Source organism: Callorhinus ursinus, unplaced genomic scaffold (assembly GCF_003265705.2).
Source record: "Callorhinus ursinus isolate GAN/ISIS: 27379988/994484 unplaced genomic scaffold, GSC_fseal_2.0 scaffold3, whole genome shotgun sequence".
NCBI classification, from domain to species: Eukaryota; Metazoa; Chordata; class Mammalia; order Carnivora; family Otariidae; genus Callorhinus; species Callorhinus ursinus.
In genome coordinates, this window is record NW_027397065.1 from 800,256 (window position 1) to 818,067 (window position 17,812).

General features: G+C 41.1%; 1 protein-coding gene across 11 annotated transcripts in view; it reads right to left on the reverse strand.

Moving 5' to 3' along the window:
* SSBP2 (single stranded DNA binding protein 2) overlaps nt 1-15,882 on the reverse strand; it is a 286,525-nt gene extending 270,643 nt beyond the window's left edge. For 4 of the 11 annotated variants that reach the window (XM_025866725.2, XM_073887511.1, XM_073887528.1 and 1 more), the window contains exon 1: nt 15,041-15,288. In XM_025866725.2, coding sequence (XP_025722510.1) covers nt 15,041-15,102 — 62 coding nt within the window. In that variant the 5' untranslated portion in view covers nt 15,103-15,288. Of the gene's footprint in view, nt 1-15,040; nt 15,296-15,863 lie in introns of those variants that run through there. The other 7 variants (XM_073887517.1, XM_025866723.2, XR_012376689.1 and 4 more) reach the window with 6 other exon arrangements.
* Nucleotides 15,883-17,812: the final 1,930 nt, after the last annotated feature.

Here is a 17,812-nt window from a genome sequence, read left to right on the forward strand (position 1 = left end):
CTTATCTGTCGCTTCTACCATCCTCCAAAATTACTCTTCCCCCAAACACACACACATACACACACCCTAAAGCACTACTGAAACTTTGTTTCTAGAAAACCTCTTTACTGGATGACAGAACCAAATAGTGTTCCCCAACTAACACTCCTATGTACACAAAAGTACCAAACCAAATATCTATACCCTCTCCTACTTAGTCTTCTCTCTGCTTCCTTTCTCGAGTGAGGCTGTCCACATTTGATGTCTCCACCTTCTTGCCTTATATTCAACCCCTCAAAATACTGCATGTTAGCTAAGTCCGCTCCACTGAAACTGTTCTCCCTAAATTCACAGATGATATCTTATTCTAAAAATTCAAACCCTGTTTAACCTCTTCCTTCCTTCTACTATATCTGGCATAGTAACATAGTAACATAGGCCTCCATTTGCAAAAGTACCCTTCCTTGCCTTCTGTGACAGATGCCAATCCTTAGGAGTTTCCTTCATCTCTCTCTAGTATTCCTTTTTGGTCTCAATCTCAAATTCTTCTTCCCTTTGGCCGTTAAATATTCCCTCTTGGGGAATATTTGGTCTCTTCACACTTTCTCCTGGACATTCCCGTGAAGAATGACTTCATTCCCATCTCATGGCTTCAAGTGCTCCATCTTTAGGTCTGAATCGCCCTTCAAACTGAACTCATCATCTTCCTCCTGACATCTCCTATCTGTTCTTCCTCCTGTAGTCCCTCCAAGGCTAGGACTGAAACTTCTATCTATAATTACAGCCATCTTAAAAATCCTAATGTTTTCACTTTTAAGCCACCAAGTCCTATGTATTCTAAATTCTAAGACATCTATTGGACTGCCAGTAAGGTAGAAATGATGTATTATTACCACAGCTTACTTATTCCAACAGCTTCCTAACAGTTCTGTCTCCCCCTTTACCTCACCCTCTGTGTTACTTCCAGAATGATTCTTCTAAAATGTACCTCAGATGATGTCACTTTTCTGTTTAAAATTGTTTCTCTCTCAGGTCAAGCTGTCATTCAAGGTCATTCTTGAAATAGTTCTGTTTAACTTGCCAGATGTATCTGGCAGCACATCCTCTACCTAACCTACAGCACATCCAGTCATACCAACTTTCTCGTAGTTCACCTAACACAGCACACTCCTTAATACTTTCCTGTTTCTTTACATGTTTCTCTCTCTCCCTAGAATACTCTTTACTCTCTACCCCCCTCCAACCTAAATTTGGCTAATGTTTATTTCTTGTTTTTTTTTTAAGATTTTATTTATTTATTTGATGGAGAGAGACAAAGCAAGAGAAGGAACACAAGCAGGGGGAGTGGGGGAGGGAGAAGCAGGCCTCCCGCTGGGCAGGAGCCCAGGGCTCGATCCCAGGACCCCAGGATCATGACCTGAGCCGAAGGCAGATAGATGCCCAACGACTGAGCCACCCAGGCGCCCCTATTTCTTGTTTAATAAACATCCTCAGAGAAATATCTCCTGGAGGGTATCTGCCTTGGGCTCAGGTCATAGTTGCAGGGTTCTGGGATTGAGTCCCACATGGGGCTCCCTGCTTAGCGGGGAGTCTGCTTCTCCCTCTCCTTCTGCCCCTCCCCCCTGCTTGTGCACTCTCTCTGTCAAATAAATAAATAAAATCTTTAAAAAATAAAAAAAAATAAAATTAAAAAATATATATATCTCTTGGAAATATCATAGCCCTCCGCCGGATTCATGCCCTTTTGCAGAACTCCCATGCACCTTCTACACCCGTCATAGTGCTTGTTACCCAGTGAGGTAATCACTGATAGTAAGTTCCCTCATGTGCTTGCTTCAGCTGCATGTATACGTAAAAAAATTTGTTTTGCAGTCTAACAGAGAGAGAAAGAGATGGTTAACACTTTTTAAATGAACAAAGGAAGGGGGAGACAGCAGAAAGCTGAAGGAACACTATCCCCCACCTCATAAAATGTATACAAATTTATACTATCATAAAATAGCTAAGTGGGTTTTAAAAATTAATTTTAAACGCTATTTTGACAAAACCCAACTTTTTTAAAAAGTTCCATTTTCTCAGGTTATTCTAAACAAAAACCTGGAATAACTGCTTCAAATGTATAAAAAATTAAAACTTGAACACTAGTCCTGGATATCCTTCATTGGTCCTGCCAGATCTACTCTCTACCCTTTCTGCCCCGCTGTGACCTGGGAGGCTGACCTCTGAGGAGTACATTATCTCATCTCCCTTTCCCTCTGGCTCCCACTTAGGTTCTACAGAAAGGAGGCATCAGTTGATCAGAGGGCAGGAAAAGAGGGAAGATCTCCTCTTTGCCAGGCCTCCAGCCTCTGTTTACAGTGGGTTTGACAGTGGCTGGGCCATCTTGGAAAAATCGCAGGTGTAGGCGAGTAGCCTTTCTGCAATGACCATAGCACTCACCAGATTCTGGTAACTGCTATGTCCCTGTTCCCCTTCAGAACTCAGGTGGGTAAAGCTTCCCTTGTTGCTAATTCCTTGGTGTCCTTCCATCCCTGGTTGGTTTTAATCTTAAAACTAATTCATTAAACTCCCTCCAGCTTTCCTTTTGAAGGAGCTCTCCTGTTAGGGATCTGACTAATACAAACACAGAAATGTTTGGCAACTAGCAGCATTTTTGCCAGTGCTTGCTATGAGTTCTCTTGCTAATGGTATACCCATCTTACAGAAAAGCGTCAGCACCCTTTAATGTTTAATAAAAACTTGCCTACACCCAAACCTTTTTGGGCCTGAATTTATAAATCCAACTCACTTACATAATTGACCCAGTACCAATTAGAATTCACATAAATTCAGAAGTGATTTCCTAAGATGAACTCCTACCCGAAAACTATTCCCAGTACATACACATACATATTTGTGTTTGTGTGCATGTTATGTATTCGATGGTAAGAAACTTCACTCAGGCTTCTCCATTACAGTACTTCTAAATGGAAAAAATAACTATATCAGTCTCTCAGTTTAATTCAGAGTTAAAAAAATGCTTATTGAAACACCTTTAATGCTCTCTAATAATTGCTGTTGCTTAAATGCACTGAATAAAATGTAATCATCACATAATTTTAATCCAATTATAAATGAGAAATAGCTCATGATGCTGTGAAAAAATGAAACAAAGGAACTCTTTCTATTTTTTTCTAATAGTCAGTACTATAGAAATGTACCGTAGTACTAGACTCAGTATGGTTGTACTATTGCTCCTGGAACACACGGAACTTTCCAGATGCCCTAGTCCAAAAACAAACAAAAAACCAACAGGCCATATGCTGGTTGGAAGAGACCCATAATTAGAGGAGAAAGTTTTTTTGAGATGTTACATATTTCTCATCTGTTTATTTCTGACTCTAAAATTTACTAAGGAAAGCAACTTACGCCAGGGTATTTCACCTCTACACACAAAAAGAATGGAGAAAGAACTTTACCTGAAATTATAACCTGAGCTCCTAATTGGCATCTTCTTCTCCAACAAGCATTACATTCAAGCTGTTAAATCTCAGATATCAGCTAAAGAATGTGGAGTTACTTGTGGAACACTTTTGGTAGCTATATAATTCCGCCCACCTTTTTTAGCAGCTGTAAAATGCTTTCCTTAACCTTTTTCCTTAGCACCTCTCTTCTCTATTGCCTCCCACCCCAACTAAAACTGGTGGATACTTGTGAAGAGAACTATCCAGGCATTCCCCTCCCACTGCCCACCCTCACAACTCCCGTTATTTTTTCCCCATATTAAGCAATGAAACACTCAGGCAAAATGGTTAAAATGGGCAATGAAGTAAGAAACCTGAGTTTGAATCCAGACTATGCAACTTACTATGGCCTTGGACAAAGTATGTAACTTCAGTGAAACTCAGTTTCCTCCTATGTAAAATGAGGATTATATCTACTTTATAAAGTTGCTGAAGGGATTGAGCAAGAAGAAAAGCCAGACATAAAAAGACAAATATTACATGGTTCCACTCATTCATGGTACTTAAAATAGTCAAATTCTTGTGACAAAAAAACAGAATGGTGGTTGCCAGTGGCTGGAGGGAAGAGAAAACAGGGAGTTATTTATTGGGTATAAAGTTTCAGTTTGGGGTGATGAAAATGTTCTAGAGATGGATGGTGGTGATGGTTGCCTAACAACGTGAATATATTTAATGCCATTGAAATGTACACCTAAAAATGCTTAAAATGGTAAATTTTATGTTACATATGTTATCATGATAAAAACAAAAACAAGATAAGAATAGTCTATCATTAATCCGTATCAAAGAACTTTCCCTTCCTTATTAGAGTGAGGTATACAGAAGGGGTAAAAAAAACCCTTCCCTTTCCCTATTGCTATTCCAGCTCTGCAAATTGAAGCTAACTGGCAAAGGCACAGAGAAGAGTGCGTTGATCAAAGAGCCTAAACCTTCACAAATTAGAAATTCAAACTACCCTAAATCCTATACAAATTATGTAACAAAAGCATAAATTTCAAATATCAGGTTTTATTTATAATGTAGCATTTTTGGAGTATTTGTATAAGACTGAATAAGACTGTGTTTAACTGGGGCTCCTGGGTGGCTCAGGTGGTTATCAGCCAACTCTTGATTTCGGCTGGGTCATGATCTCGGGGTCCTGAGACAGATCCCCACATCTGGCTCTACACTCAGTGGGCAGTCTGATGGAGGATTCTCTCTCTCCCTCCCCTCTGTCCCTCCCCCTGCTCATGTGCTCTCTCTAAAATAAGTAAATCTTTAAAGGAAAAAAAAAGATTGGGTTTAACTCACACTATAACAATATTTTTCACTTAACCAAAGTATTGACATAAACTTTAAACTATCTAATCCATGATTCTCTGCTGAATCAAATCCATACATAAGCCTTCTTGAAATATATACGAATCTCTCAATTTATTTTATTTTTATTTATTTTATTTTTTATTTTTTAGAGAGGGAGAAAGGGGACGAGGGAGAGTAAGAATCTTAAGCAGGCTCCACACCTCAATCTCTCATTTTAAAAGAAGCAGCTATAGTATAAGGAAAGAAACACTGACGTTAGCACCAAAAAAATCTAAATACAGCTCAATTCTGCCACATTTTAACTCTATTACCTAAGCTAGGTAAGTCAATTTCCACCTATATATCTCAATAGCCAATGACAACTATCACCTACTTCACAAAATTATTGTGAGATTTAAATAATACAAAGTACATTAAAATACCTTGAAACTATGAAGTATAATTCTGTTTATATTATTAAATTTTTTGAAACACAAAGAAAAGGAGATTATTCTATCCAAAATTCATATTAAAAATATCCATGCAGGGAGCCTGGGTGGCTCAGTCGGTTAAGCGATGGACCTTGATTTCGGGTCAGGTCATGGGATCCAGCCCTGCATCAGGCTCATGCTCAATGCGGACTCTGCTTGAGATTCTCTCTCTTCCTCTACCCCTTTTCTCCCCACACTCATGCACGCATGCACACCTTCTCTCTCTCTAAATTTAAAAACATATATATTTAGGGGTGCCTGAGTGGCTCAGTTAGTTAAGCATCTGTCTTCAGCTCAGGTCAGGATCCCAGGGTCCTGGGATGGAGCCCCACATCTCCTGCACTGGGCTCCCTGCTCAGTGGGGAGCCTGCTTCTCCCTCTGCCAGATTCTCCCACTGTCTGCCACTCTCCCTGCTTGTGCTCGTGTACACTCTCTCTCTCTGTCAAATAAATAAAAATCTTTAAAAAAATAAAAAATAGAAATAAAAACATATATATTTAAAAGTACACATGCATTTCTGAGTAATACAACTAGTTAATCTCCTGTAGGCCTAAAATTCACAAAATGACCACTAAATGCCCATATTATAGAAAACTCTTCTTTAGAAATTATGTAATAATCCTGGTACCAAATATTAGAATATTGAGGAGAAAATAAACTAGATGTAGTGATATTGTGTTGCAATATATTTATAAGCTCCTTATAAATTACATCCTTAACTCATTTATTCCACAACTATCTAATCAGAATTCCAAGCACTGCGCTAAGCAGTGGGAATACACTGGAGAAGATGATACCACAGTTCTTGTCCTGAGACAGATTCCAATCTAACTGCAAGATATTAAACAAAACATTATGCAAATAATTCATTAATTTATGATGGATGTGAAAAGGGAAAGGAGAGGCTGCAATGAGAGCATAGAGTAAGGGAGTCTAATCCAACCTGGAAAATTTATAAGAAATAATTATATCAGTTGTACCATCCTTTGTCAATACAATAGGTTTTAAGTGTTCAATAAATCTTAGCTATTTCTATCAATGTTATTATAAAAGTCATAAGTTCCACTGTCCTTATTAGAACAAGTACATCCCTGGGGTTCAAGAAATAAGACAGTCAATCTTATTACCTAGGAAACCCCAGATAAACTAGACCCACCACTCAACTCCTCAGTAAAAAAACAAAACCAGGCTCCAGGGAACATAGGTTCTTATCCCAAATTTGACTCATATTTTATATATCCTTGAGTAATTATGGTGATGCTGACAGATTTCCTCAATTATAGTTGAGACCTGTCTGAAATTCTCTAACCCCAAATCTTCTCATGACTGATACTTTAAATATTACTCAGGATTCTGCTTAAATATCTCCTTCTCCAAGAACCTTCCCCTGACCACCCAGTCTACTGTAGCCTTCCAGTCATTCTCTATACTACCCTACTTTACTTTTTTTTTTTTAGCATTTATGACTATCTGAAATTGCCTACTGTATTTATTTACTTGTTTATTATGTTTTTCCTTCAAACTTGAAAGTAAGTCCCATGAAAGGAGGGGTCTCACTGTATTCTCTTTGTGTTCTCAAGATACATCTTCCTTACCAAAGATCTCCAGTTTTGCTCAGGCAGCTCAGGTACAGGGGAGAAAGGTTTCCAATCCAGAGGACTACCCGATGCCTGACTTAGGCCAATTATGGTAATCCCATTACATTTGCCAGTAATTGGTTTAGGGTAGGGAATTTTACAATTCTCTTCAGTAAGGCATAAGAAGATACTGCTAAGCAACTTTAAGAAAAGGTTTACCTCCCAGATTAATAAGACACAAGAAGGAAAAGCCTTGCCTTTCCTCCTGCCTTTGACTTGGCTGTATGAGGAAGTGATACTGGGAATGTGGTATGTTGATGAGAAGGAAACCATGAGGAATGGCAAAGAAACTGAGCCTGAACCCTGATATTCTTGAGTCACTGAATCAACTCTGAAACTACTTCTTCCAGACATCCTGTTACGTGAGATTTATTTTTAAACCCTGATCAATTAAACCATTTTCTATCTCCTGTCTTAATACCTGTCGCCAAAAGCATGATAAACTCTTAAGCTTCTGTTTCTTCTGTAACATTAACAGAAAATAGCACCTAACAGTCTGGTGAATTCTTGAAGGGATTAAATGGGACAATGCAAGTAATGGGTCAAACAAACAAAATATTCAAATGATAGCGTTGCTGTTTTTGTTAATACTAAAGGATAACTTTCTATGACAAAACTCCACAAACTCTTCATGAAGTATTTAGGATTTTCTGATTTTTCAGAAAACATTTATTTTAATCCTATTAAATGTAAGCATTTTTAATAGAATAATTCATTTACCCAGCTTTCTTCTATCACTGAAGTAGCTTTGGTTCTTTCTCAAGTTTCAAGTAGGTAAATAAAAGGAAAATCAAGCCAAATATCAGATCACTAAAGAAAAATAACCATATCAGTTTCAGGTAGGAGCCTGTTCTTGGCATCAACTCCTCCCTCAGCTTACATGCACAGAACCACATATAAATTTTCATCTACTATTCTTACCTTCACAAGTATTTCATCAGTATTTTAATACGTATTTAATATGTATTTTAATATGGCTTAGATTGTACTAATTAAACTATATTAGTTATTAAAACTATACTATACCTACAATTACAAAAAAATCTTTCAAAATAGGAAAAAAAAGTGTTATACTTCAGCCTCAACAATTTTTTCTGTGAACTATTTGTATGATATGCCACAAAGCAAAATTAATACAGAAGATCAAAAATAGGATATAGCCGAGTCACTGGTTCAAGCTTACTCTAGCTGAATTATGATTTGAAATGTTACGATGGCTCATTACTGTTGGAAAGATATTTACATGATATTTTTTCACGTATGAAAAAGAATCATCAAAATTCCTAAAATAAAATGTCAGGGTAGTTTCATCATTACTAAAACGTGTGACACCAACTTAAGTGTCTCTTTTAAAGATGAAAAAGAAATGAGTATTAATTCTTTCATTGCACTGAACTGTCCAGGCTCCTCTGAATCCAGATAAATTTTTAGTTTTGAAAATATTACAATAACTTGGGGCGCCTGGGTGGCTCAGTCAATAAGTATCTGCCTTCAGCTCAGGTCATGATCCCAGGGTCCTGGGATGGAGCCCCACATCGAGCTCCCTGCTCAGCGGGGCTCCCTGCTCAATGCGAAGTCTGCTTCTCCCTCTCCCACTCCCCCTGCTTGAGTTTCCTCTCTCTTTGTGTCTCTCTCTCTCAAATAAATAAATAAAATCTTTAAAAAAATATTACAGTAACTTTATTAGCTCCACTTTTCAAAAATCTTTAAACTATTAACCTACTTTGACAAAAGCTACCAGTTACCCATTATGACCAAACATAAATTCGGGCAGCCTGTAGGGCTATTAAAAGTCACCTGGAAAAACTCTCTTATTCCCTGGGTGGACCATTTTTCCACCTGTTTTTCAATGTCCTCACACAGTGAATAAGATATATAGTTTGGGGAAGGTAAGAATAGCCTCTAATATTTCTCTAATATTACTGAAAACAAGTAGGACATTTTGGTGGACCACTCTTCAGATCATTTTTGGTGGAATACATGGTTTTGGTATACTAGTTGAATAACTTTCACAGTCTTATTTATATTAAGTTATATACATATGTTACAAAACCTTACATGAATAGATGTTAAATATGTAAAATATATACAAAATCAGATAAGCAAAGTTTAAAATCGAAATATAAGCACTTATTTTTTATTCCAAACTCTCTTCAGATATTAACAAATCTATCTTATTCTATTGCTCCAATGCTATTTTAAGTCCTTCCCTAAGGAAACAATGTTATTAATAAAACTAATATTTTAGCACATTTACAGAGGCTCACATATTACAAATCAACAATACGTCACAAGCATGCAAATGTTTCATCATTCCCATACCAATGTCAAAGCAATAATGTACACACAACAGTAGAGAATATCTCCACATATTCCAAAATAAAATTATAATTATCTTCAATACATATTTTTAAGTTATATAGTCCAAGAAGTACTATCATGTTTTCTAAATCCAGTACATTAATCCTCAATCCTATACCCCAACATTAATGTAACAGTTGTGATTTCTATAGAAAAAGATTCTAAATTCAAAATTATTTTTTCCCAAATTTCACTTTTAACTCTAAACTACAGGGTTGAAATGTTAATAAACTGCAACCTAGGTATTATTTCAACCCCTGTCCACAGTGTATGTTTTAACTGTAAAACAAAATAATTCTATTTTCTAGAAATAATTAAAGATGTGAGATACATTTGGTCCACTACTACAGAGAGAATAAAATTTAATGATATTTTCATCCTAATTTGGTTTTATATGGCAAACTGCCTCTAAAGCGTGGGAATAAACTTTTCATTTTTTTCTTTCACAGCACTGAAAAAATACATTACAATATTAAAACTATTTCTAGAGCCAAAAAAATCTGTGGATAAACAATACTAAAATTTAACTCTCAACATCTTACATATTTTTTCTCTAGGTTTGTTCCTTCAAAAAAGTTGGTTCTTAGATTCTTCTACAATAATGGAAAAGAGATCAATCAATAGAAAAACTCTCACAGCTAAGATGACATGTTAGATACAAGTTGTTTAGTATTTTGGAGTAAACATTCTGGGGATTGGGAAGGGTAGAGTCAATGTAATACAGGAAATTTCATTCCCAAAAAGGTATTCGTTAACTAGTTTCAGAAATCGTGATTTAACTGCTAAATGCCCATCAAACAAGTTTCTGAAGAGATTTGCATTACCTCACTTGTCTTAACTTTATTTCCTTCAGAAAGGAAGGAAGAAAAAATTTACAATTTTTTTAGGGGAGTGACAATAATAAAAAAGGGGGGAATAAGGTGATGCTGGAAGATACTAATCCCTACAATTGCTCTATTATATGGAGTAGTATTTAAATGTTCATTAGACTTAACCACTTAAAAATGAGCATATGGTATTTGTTTCTCGGTATATTCAACTAAAAGATTCATGACTGAAAAACCAAAGTTACTTTTCAGAGCCCCAGGTTAGATGCACAGTTTGATTTCCATAGTTTCTCACAAGTTTACTTAATATGATGTCACTGTTTGGTATGTGTATCTTATGTTTAACTTTATAGAAGATTCATCTTTCTGTGCTATTATATAATTTTAAAATATGCAGTTAGTTTAATAAAAGTATTATCACCACTCATGTATTTATAGGTGCCGGTTATTCTTTCTGTGGCAATGTGGGATACAGTATGGCTTAAAGTTAAGCAACGTTTCATACAGTAACTGTTCACAGCTACAATGTCTATCTAATTTCAAACCATAAGAGGTCAAACAAAATTCCTGCAAGAAAAAATCTGAAGAAACAAGTATTTTTCATTATTTTAGGCTTCGAACTTTCACTCCTAAAATTTCTATGCCTTACCCACACCACACACAAATCTGCAGTCTGTCAAAATGTAAGGTACAGGGGCGCCTGGGTGGCACAGTCATTAAGCGTCTGCCTTTGGTTTGGGTCGTGGTCCTGGGGTCCTGGGATGGAGCCCCACATCGGGCTCCCTACCTGGTGGGAGGCCTGCTTCTCCCTCTCCCACTCCCCATGCTTGTGTTCCCTCTTTCACTGTGTCTCTCTCTGTCAAATAAATAAATAAAATCTTAAAAAATATATATACTGGAAGGTGTAAGTATCAAGGTGCACTAAGGGTTAAGAATTCATCAAATCTTTAAAGTCTGTTATATCTGATTATGTAATACCATTCCCTAAACCTGTAGTATCCTACCCTAGATCAGGAAGGCAATCTGGTATACCAAAAAAATACATCTTTCAGTTTTAACCAGAGGTTCTAAAGGTAGAGAAATCTTTGTTGGAAACCCAGCTAGCAATGTGTCCCTGGCTGAGTTACTTAACTAGTCTGAGTTTTAGTTTCCATATCTCTTTAATGGAGAAAAAAAATTACTATGTTACAGAACTGTAGGGAAAATTAAAGAAAATATACATAAAATGCCAAACACAGTAGCTGGCATATAGAATGACAAATAATAATTACTGTTTTGTTGTCATTGGCTATTGCTGAAATACAACTATGCTAGAGAATGTGGAACTCAAACTTCCAAAGTCCTCATTTTGGAGGTCATAGAAAAAAAATTTTTTCCACACCCTGAAAAAAATATTCCTTTGAGTCTAACATCTTCATTTATTCAACAGTATTTATTTGGTGCTTTCAACATTTAAAGGCCCTGTCCTTAATGTCAGGGATACCTCCGAGAGGAAATTAGTAGTATCATCCCTTGCCCTCAAAAAACTTATATTTTAGAGGAAGCTAGACATTAAACAAGCAATTACACAGTTACTTAATTATAATTGTGATCAGTGTTACAAAGAAAACCTGCTAAAGGGGGAAATGACCTAATAGGATCAGAATTTAAATTTCTATGCAAACATCCCACCTCCCACCAAGGGTTTTCAATCACTCCCTCTATAATTAAAACTAATCCAACTCTTTGTATAGACTTGATCCGTCTGGACTTTAAAACAACAAAATAGGGGCGCCTGGGTGGCTCAGTTAAGCATCCAACTCCTCATTTCAGCTTAGGTCATGACCTCAGGGTCTGCAGATGGGAGTCCAGCATTGGGCTCTGTGCTGGATGTGAAGCCTACTTAAGGTTCTCTCTCTCCCTCTCCCTATGCCCCTCCTCCCCCCATCTCTCTCGTAAAAAAGAAAAATTAAAACAACAAAATAAGCAAATAACCTGACTCTGGCCGTTTTTATGCTCAGAACTGTACACTGAAACTATAACCAATATATAAAACTTACAAATTAATTTCAAGTATTCCATACAGTAAGTTATTAATGAAAGAGAAAGCAAAGATACAGGTAAGCACTTGTCAGCTCTCCGCCATGAACTCATTAGAAAACACATTTCCTGACAGATTATAAAACCAGTATTTTCATAAGCATGCTATTATTCAGAACTCATTTTTTTCAGAAAGTTTTTATTAAAACAAAATAAATACGTACACATATTTATTACTGAAAAAAGTTATTTCTGTGATTTTTAAGATCAGAACAATTATAACTTTCTTACTAAGGGAGAATTCTTTTTTGCTCAGGTACCTTATAAAATATGCCACCTTAATTTTTTTTTTTTTTTTAAATCTGGTAACATCCACTTTAAAGACAACTTCAAGATTCCTATCCTCAGAAGTTAGCGCACTGTTGTAGATTAGTGCCAATAAACTCCCAAGTGAATAGTAAAGGGGAAAACTGAGAGATCAAATCAACTCTCCCATCAAAATGAAACTAAGTTTATTCTATAAAATAGAATCTACCTCAACGTTTGTTAGATTCAAACAACATTCACCCAGAAATTAACGCAACAATTAACCCAGAACAATGACTGTCAATTCCCCAAAAGTGGCCTCTTCACCTGTATTTAGGTTCATAAGGCAAACTAGTCCAGGATTCCTGCTGCCAATTATAATGAATGGAAGAAATATATTTAAATCGAATAGCACCATCTAGCAGAACCCTCACCACTTTGCTTTCAAGAGTAGATATTACTTGGTGTTCAGTTTGGTAGACTGGACAGCAAAAGTGGCAATTATTTGTTTTCATGACAGAATCACAGGATTAGGCTAAAAAGCACCACAGACACATCACATTCTCATTATTATCTCAGATAATTAAAAAAAATTTTTTTTACAAAGTTATCAGGATACAGATTAGATTCAACCATTCCTGGGAGTCTAACTAAAATCCAAAATTACTTTGATTCTCAAATTCAACCACCCCCAAATGCCTCAATACATTTCAATTCCTTCACTCTCAGTAATATGAAATCCCAATACTCTGTAATCATTAAAACATCCTGTTTTTAATCTTATCAGATATATTACAACCAAATGATTAATGCACAAAAATTGGACTGTTATTTCAAAACTTCAGTTCTAGTAACTTGTTTCTTAACCAGGCTCTATTATTGTCTTTTGTATATTTCACAGCACATCAACTAGTTCCTAAATGTAGCTCCTCAGAAAATACCTCTGGAAAAAAACAAAACAAAACCAGCATCTCTCCGTTAATTTTGTTGTTTGTTTTGCTACATCAAGGCCTGCCACCCCTAAATCTTATGGGAATTGTGTGTTGCTGCCAACACGAAGATTAGGAAATGTTCCCATCCCTAGGGCACAAGAAACTTTCAGAAGACTACTAACTGCCTAAAGGAAGGAGGGAAACTCGGTCGTCTGAGTATTTGGTTTTTATTTACGAAGCTATTTCCAAGCGCAAGGTAACCAAAGTAGCTCTTCAGAGATGCTCTCAGACTTTACCCCAGTCTGAACACCCTCGGAAAGGCAGAGAGCGTTCAATGACAAGGATAACCCTCACCCTCAGAGTGGAGGTGGTTACTGGGAATCACCGATCTGCTGCACAGAAAAGAGGGGTTCTTCCTCAGTGGTCACAGTCACTATTCGCTCTCATTTTTAGTAACAACCAAATCACCGTTACAAGTACGTAAGAATAGCGGTAAACAGCCCTGCTTCGCAGTGTGCCGTGACGGTAGCATCCCGGGCCGGGAGGGGCTCTTTTCTCCCTTGCCTCCTCTGGGCTCCCACCGGAGTTAACACCTGTATCTCCCCACCTCAACGTTTCTCCCCTTCCGGCAAATGCCTTTTCGGACCACTGCTCCCAGCGCACCCCAGACAACCTTCCTCCTGCCGGCCGCTGCAGCTCACACAACTCCCACTCCGCGCGCCCCACGACCACCGCCCCGCGGGGGCCGCCCGGCCCGCCACCGAGGCCGCCGCGGCCCCCCGACGTTTGGGAGGCAGTTAGTCTCCAAAAAAAGTTCTCCAGCCGCCGCCGCGGAGTTGGGTCGGCCGGAGAGGCAGAAACACCAGCCTGCTCCAGCGGATCCCGCTTCTCGCCAGCACACTTTTCCTCCCCGGGAACTCGGTCTTTCTTAGACTCCCAAACTTCAGCGGCGCCACTGGCGCCGACCACCCGTGATCTGCGAGGCACTGGGCACCACGAACGCCGCGTCGCTTCGCCGGCCGGAGAAAGCCCCGACGCCCACCCGGCACACGCCCGCACACGCCCTCCGCGCCCCGCGCGCGTCTCCGCGCCCCGCGGGGCCCCGCTCGGCCGCTCCGCGCCCGGCTTCCGCCCGCCGCGCGCCCGGCACCGCCGCCCTGCCTAGCCGGGCGATCCCGGCCCCAACCCCAGGCGCTGGAGCCCCGGCGGCGGCGCCCCTCGCACTGCCTGCCCCGACCCCAGCCCGCCCCTCCAAACACCCATAGTCCCACCGCGAGCCCTCCTCCACGCAGCTGCCCCCTTCCGCCCCGCCCGCAACCCTCGGCAGCGCTCCGGGTCCCCGCAGCCCCGGACCCCAGCTCTAAAGTTACTTTGTGAGGAGGTGAACCCGCGGGTTATTTCCCCCAATCACCCAAACAAGTTTCCATCCTTGGCACCAGCACCGCCACCGCCCCCCAGCACACTCGCTCCCTCGCGCCAGCAGCCCCCCAAGGCCGCCCGCCCCGCGCGAGCACCTCCTGGGAAACAGCCGCTCCCCGCACCGCACGCCCCCACCTTGTGTACCCCTCCCCCTGCCAGCCCACCCCCGGCTTTCCCCCGGCGGAGAGTGTCTGGGTCTGTGTGTCTCCGAGAGAGTGTGCGAGTGCGTGCGTGTGTGTGCGCGCGTGTGAAGGCGGAGGTGGGTGAGAAGCGGAGACACTTACTTCTCCCGGGCCTGGCTGTCGGACGGGACGGCGCTGCTGTTACTCTTGCCTTTGCCGTACATGCTTGTGCCGAGAGCAGCTCCCACTGTCACGCACCTGTCAACCCATCACAGCCTCCCCGGGAACAGCCCCGTCCCCATGGCGACCCACGCAGCCACCCCCACTATTGGCCGCCCCACGCCAAAGCTCCGCCCCCTTCGCCCAGGCAACGCGCGAGACTGACAGGCCTCCCCCTCCCTCCGGCCTTCCGAAGCGCGCGGTGGCGGCTACAGTCTAAGCGGCAGTCTCCTCCCTCCTTCCCTCCCTCCCGGGTTCCCTCCCTCCTTCCCTCTCCGTTCTCCTCCCTCCTCCCGCTCTCTTTCCCCCCTCCCCCCTCCGAACCCGGGCGCAAGGGGGGAATTAGAAACTGCTCTAGAAGGATTTTAAACAACTGGCTGTTCTCTCCGCCGCCGCCCCTCCCCCCGCGCCGCCCGCGCTCGGCTCCTCACTGGAGAGAAGGCGCCGGGAGGAGGGGAAAGTGCGGCCTGGAGTCGCTGGTAGGAGCTGGCGGAGCTGGAGCTGTGGAGGCCCCAGACTTCGGGGCGCCCCGCCGAGTACACAGACCTACAGCCCCAGCCTTCGTGGGAGCCCCCACCAGCCCCCTCTCCGGCTCCTTGCCTGTCTGTGACCCCGCGCCAGTACCCTGAATTGATCTCTGCAGCCCTCAGACCTACTCCCTGGGGTGTCGCCCCCGGCCCCCCGCCCTGCTCCCAGAGGAATGGCTGGCGAGGGACAAACGCGCTGTTCCCTCGACCTTCTGTCTGAGCAACCCAGAGCGACTCGCCTTTCCTCCTGGGAAGGGACTGTGCCTCCGGCCCTCGGCGCCGCCGGGGTGGCGTGGCGTCGCCTCGCCCCTAGGGCCGCGCCCCGCTTCCCCGGGGAACACCCCGCCTCGGGCCTGCCTCCCCTCTTTAGAGGTGAGCCTCCTCCCAAAGATGGCCCATGAATCCTGGGGCCTCACTGGCCCCCCACCTTGGCCCCTGTACGCCTGGAGCCCCGTGGCCCACCGCGCAACAGCTCTCTTGCCAGAAATGCTGCAGTAAAGGGCTCCAGGCATCCCCCTGGCCTGGTTTTCCAGCCTTGGTCGGTGATGCCTACTTTTCCTGACCTTTGAAGTGGAAAGGGCCACGTAAGGCCTTAAAGACATCCCTGTCCTTGTCCCTCAGAGTAGGCCCCAACCCTCCTCCAAGGTGTGCAAAGTTGTGCCAGAGCTGAAAGCCTGCCTAAGAATATTTCTGGATCAAAGCCCCTAATCCCATTTCAGTAAATGTGCAGAAAGTTTCTGAGACACAATCTGGTTCCCGATAGAACTCCATCCTTTATCTTGTGGAGATCCTTGGATGCAAAATCAGAGTGCAAATGGGGTTAGAAAGAAGACATGGGCATCAAATGAGGAGTGACAGAGGAAGAGGGTGCAGGTGGGGGTCAGACTGGGGGAAACATCAGGAAAGGATGAATAGATATGGAACAGCTATAGGAGGGGAGAGAAAATAGGATTTAAATTGGGAAAGCCACCTTTCTATTTTTCACATAGAGCTTTAAGCTTTTAGTAGTAGGACCCTAAAAATGCACATGGAGCTACAGAGATAAATGGAATGGAAAGAAATGGGTTTATATGGCCATTGACAGCAAGTGATAGGAATGAAACATCAACAGAAGGTTAAGGAAGGGCAGTTAGTAAGAAAGAGAGAGACTGAGAAAAGGGGTTGGCAACCAAACATAAATCAAAAACTGGGAAAAAATGAAGAAGGACATGCTATTCTAGTGTTAGATAATTTTTTTAATTGTAAAGGGTAAAAAGAAATAGGATTAAATGAAGAAAACAGAATATGATAGCAAAAGAAAATGGCAAAACAATAGAGGACTGACATTATGATAGAAAGATTTAAGAAAAATAAAAGTGCTTTTATTAAAAGGACAAAAATTCACCCTGTAAAAGTGAGGATGAAGAAAATGAAAAAAAAAAAATCACATAGGCTTAAGCTGATTAATTTCCAAGAGAAGTAATTTGCCATTTCTAATGCAAAATGCCTCTTTCTGTTTACAATGAACTATAGTGATTTGGTGGTGGAGACATGGCGTTCATGGATTTAGAAGAAGCAGAAGGAGTGATGCTGAGCAAGTAAGTCTCTCTTTTGATGAACTTTAGCTCAGAATGCTCAGATATGTATAAGGCTGCCACTGTTTACAGACTCTACCTTCAGAGTTAGCATATGTAATTTGTTGTTCAATTATCAACTTCCATTGGCTTTAACCCAGAAAATTATCAGCATCTCAAGACTCCATGGCCCATAGAACACTCCCTATAAGTGACTGCTTAGACAATGCAATCAAGGAGAGGGCTATGGCAGCTGCTAATCCATGCTCCTGTCCACACCTGGACTAAAGTAAATTTTCCATTGAAGACCGAGAGTGGGCTGTGTACTGTTATCTAAAAACAAATTCGTTATTATCCTTGCACTGGTGTTGGGATTCTCTATGGTTCTTAGTCATGGCCCATTAGAATTACCCTAGGAGGATTTATTTTTTGTTGACTTTTGTTTTAAATACAAGATCTGGGACCCCACCCCAAACTAATTAACTCAGAAATTTTGTGGATGGGCGCAGGCATCTGTATTTTTTGTAAGCTCCAAGTGATCTTATGTGTTACTAGGGCTGCTTAAGTCTGCTCTTCAGTATCCATTTTTTTTTTAAGATTTTTTATTTATTTATTTGTGGGGGTGCGGAAAGAGA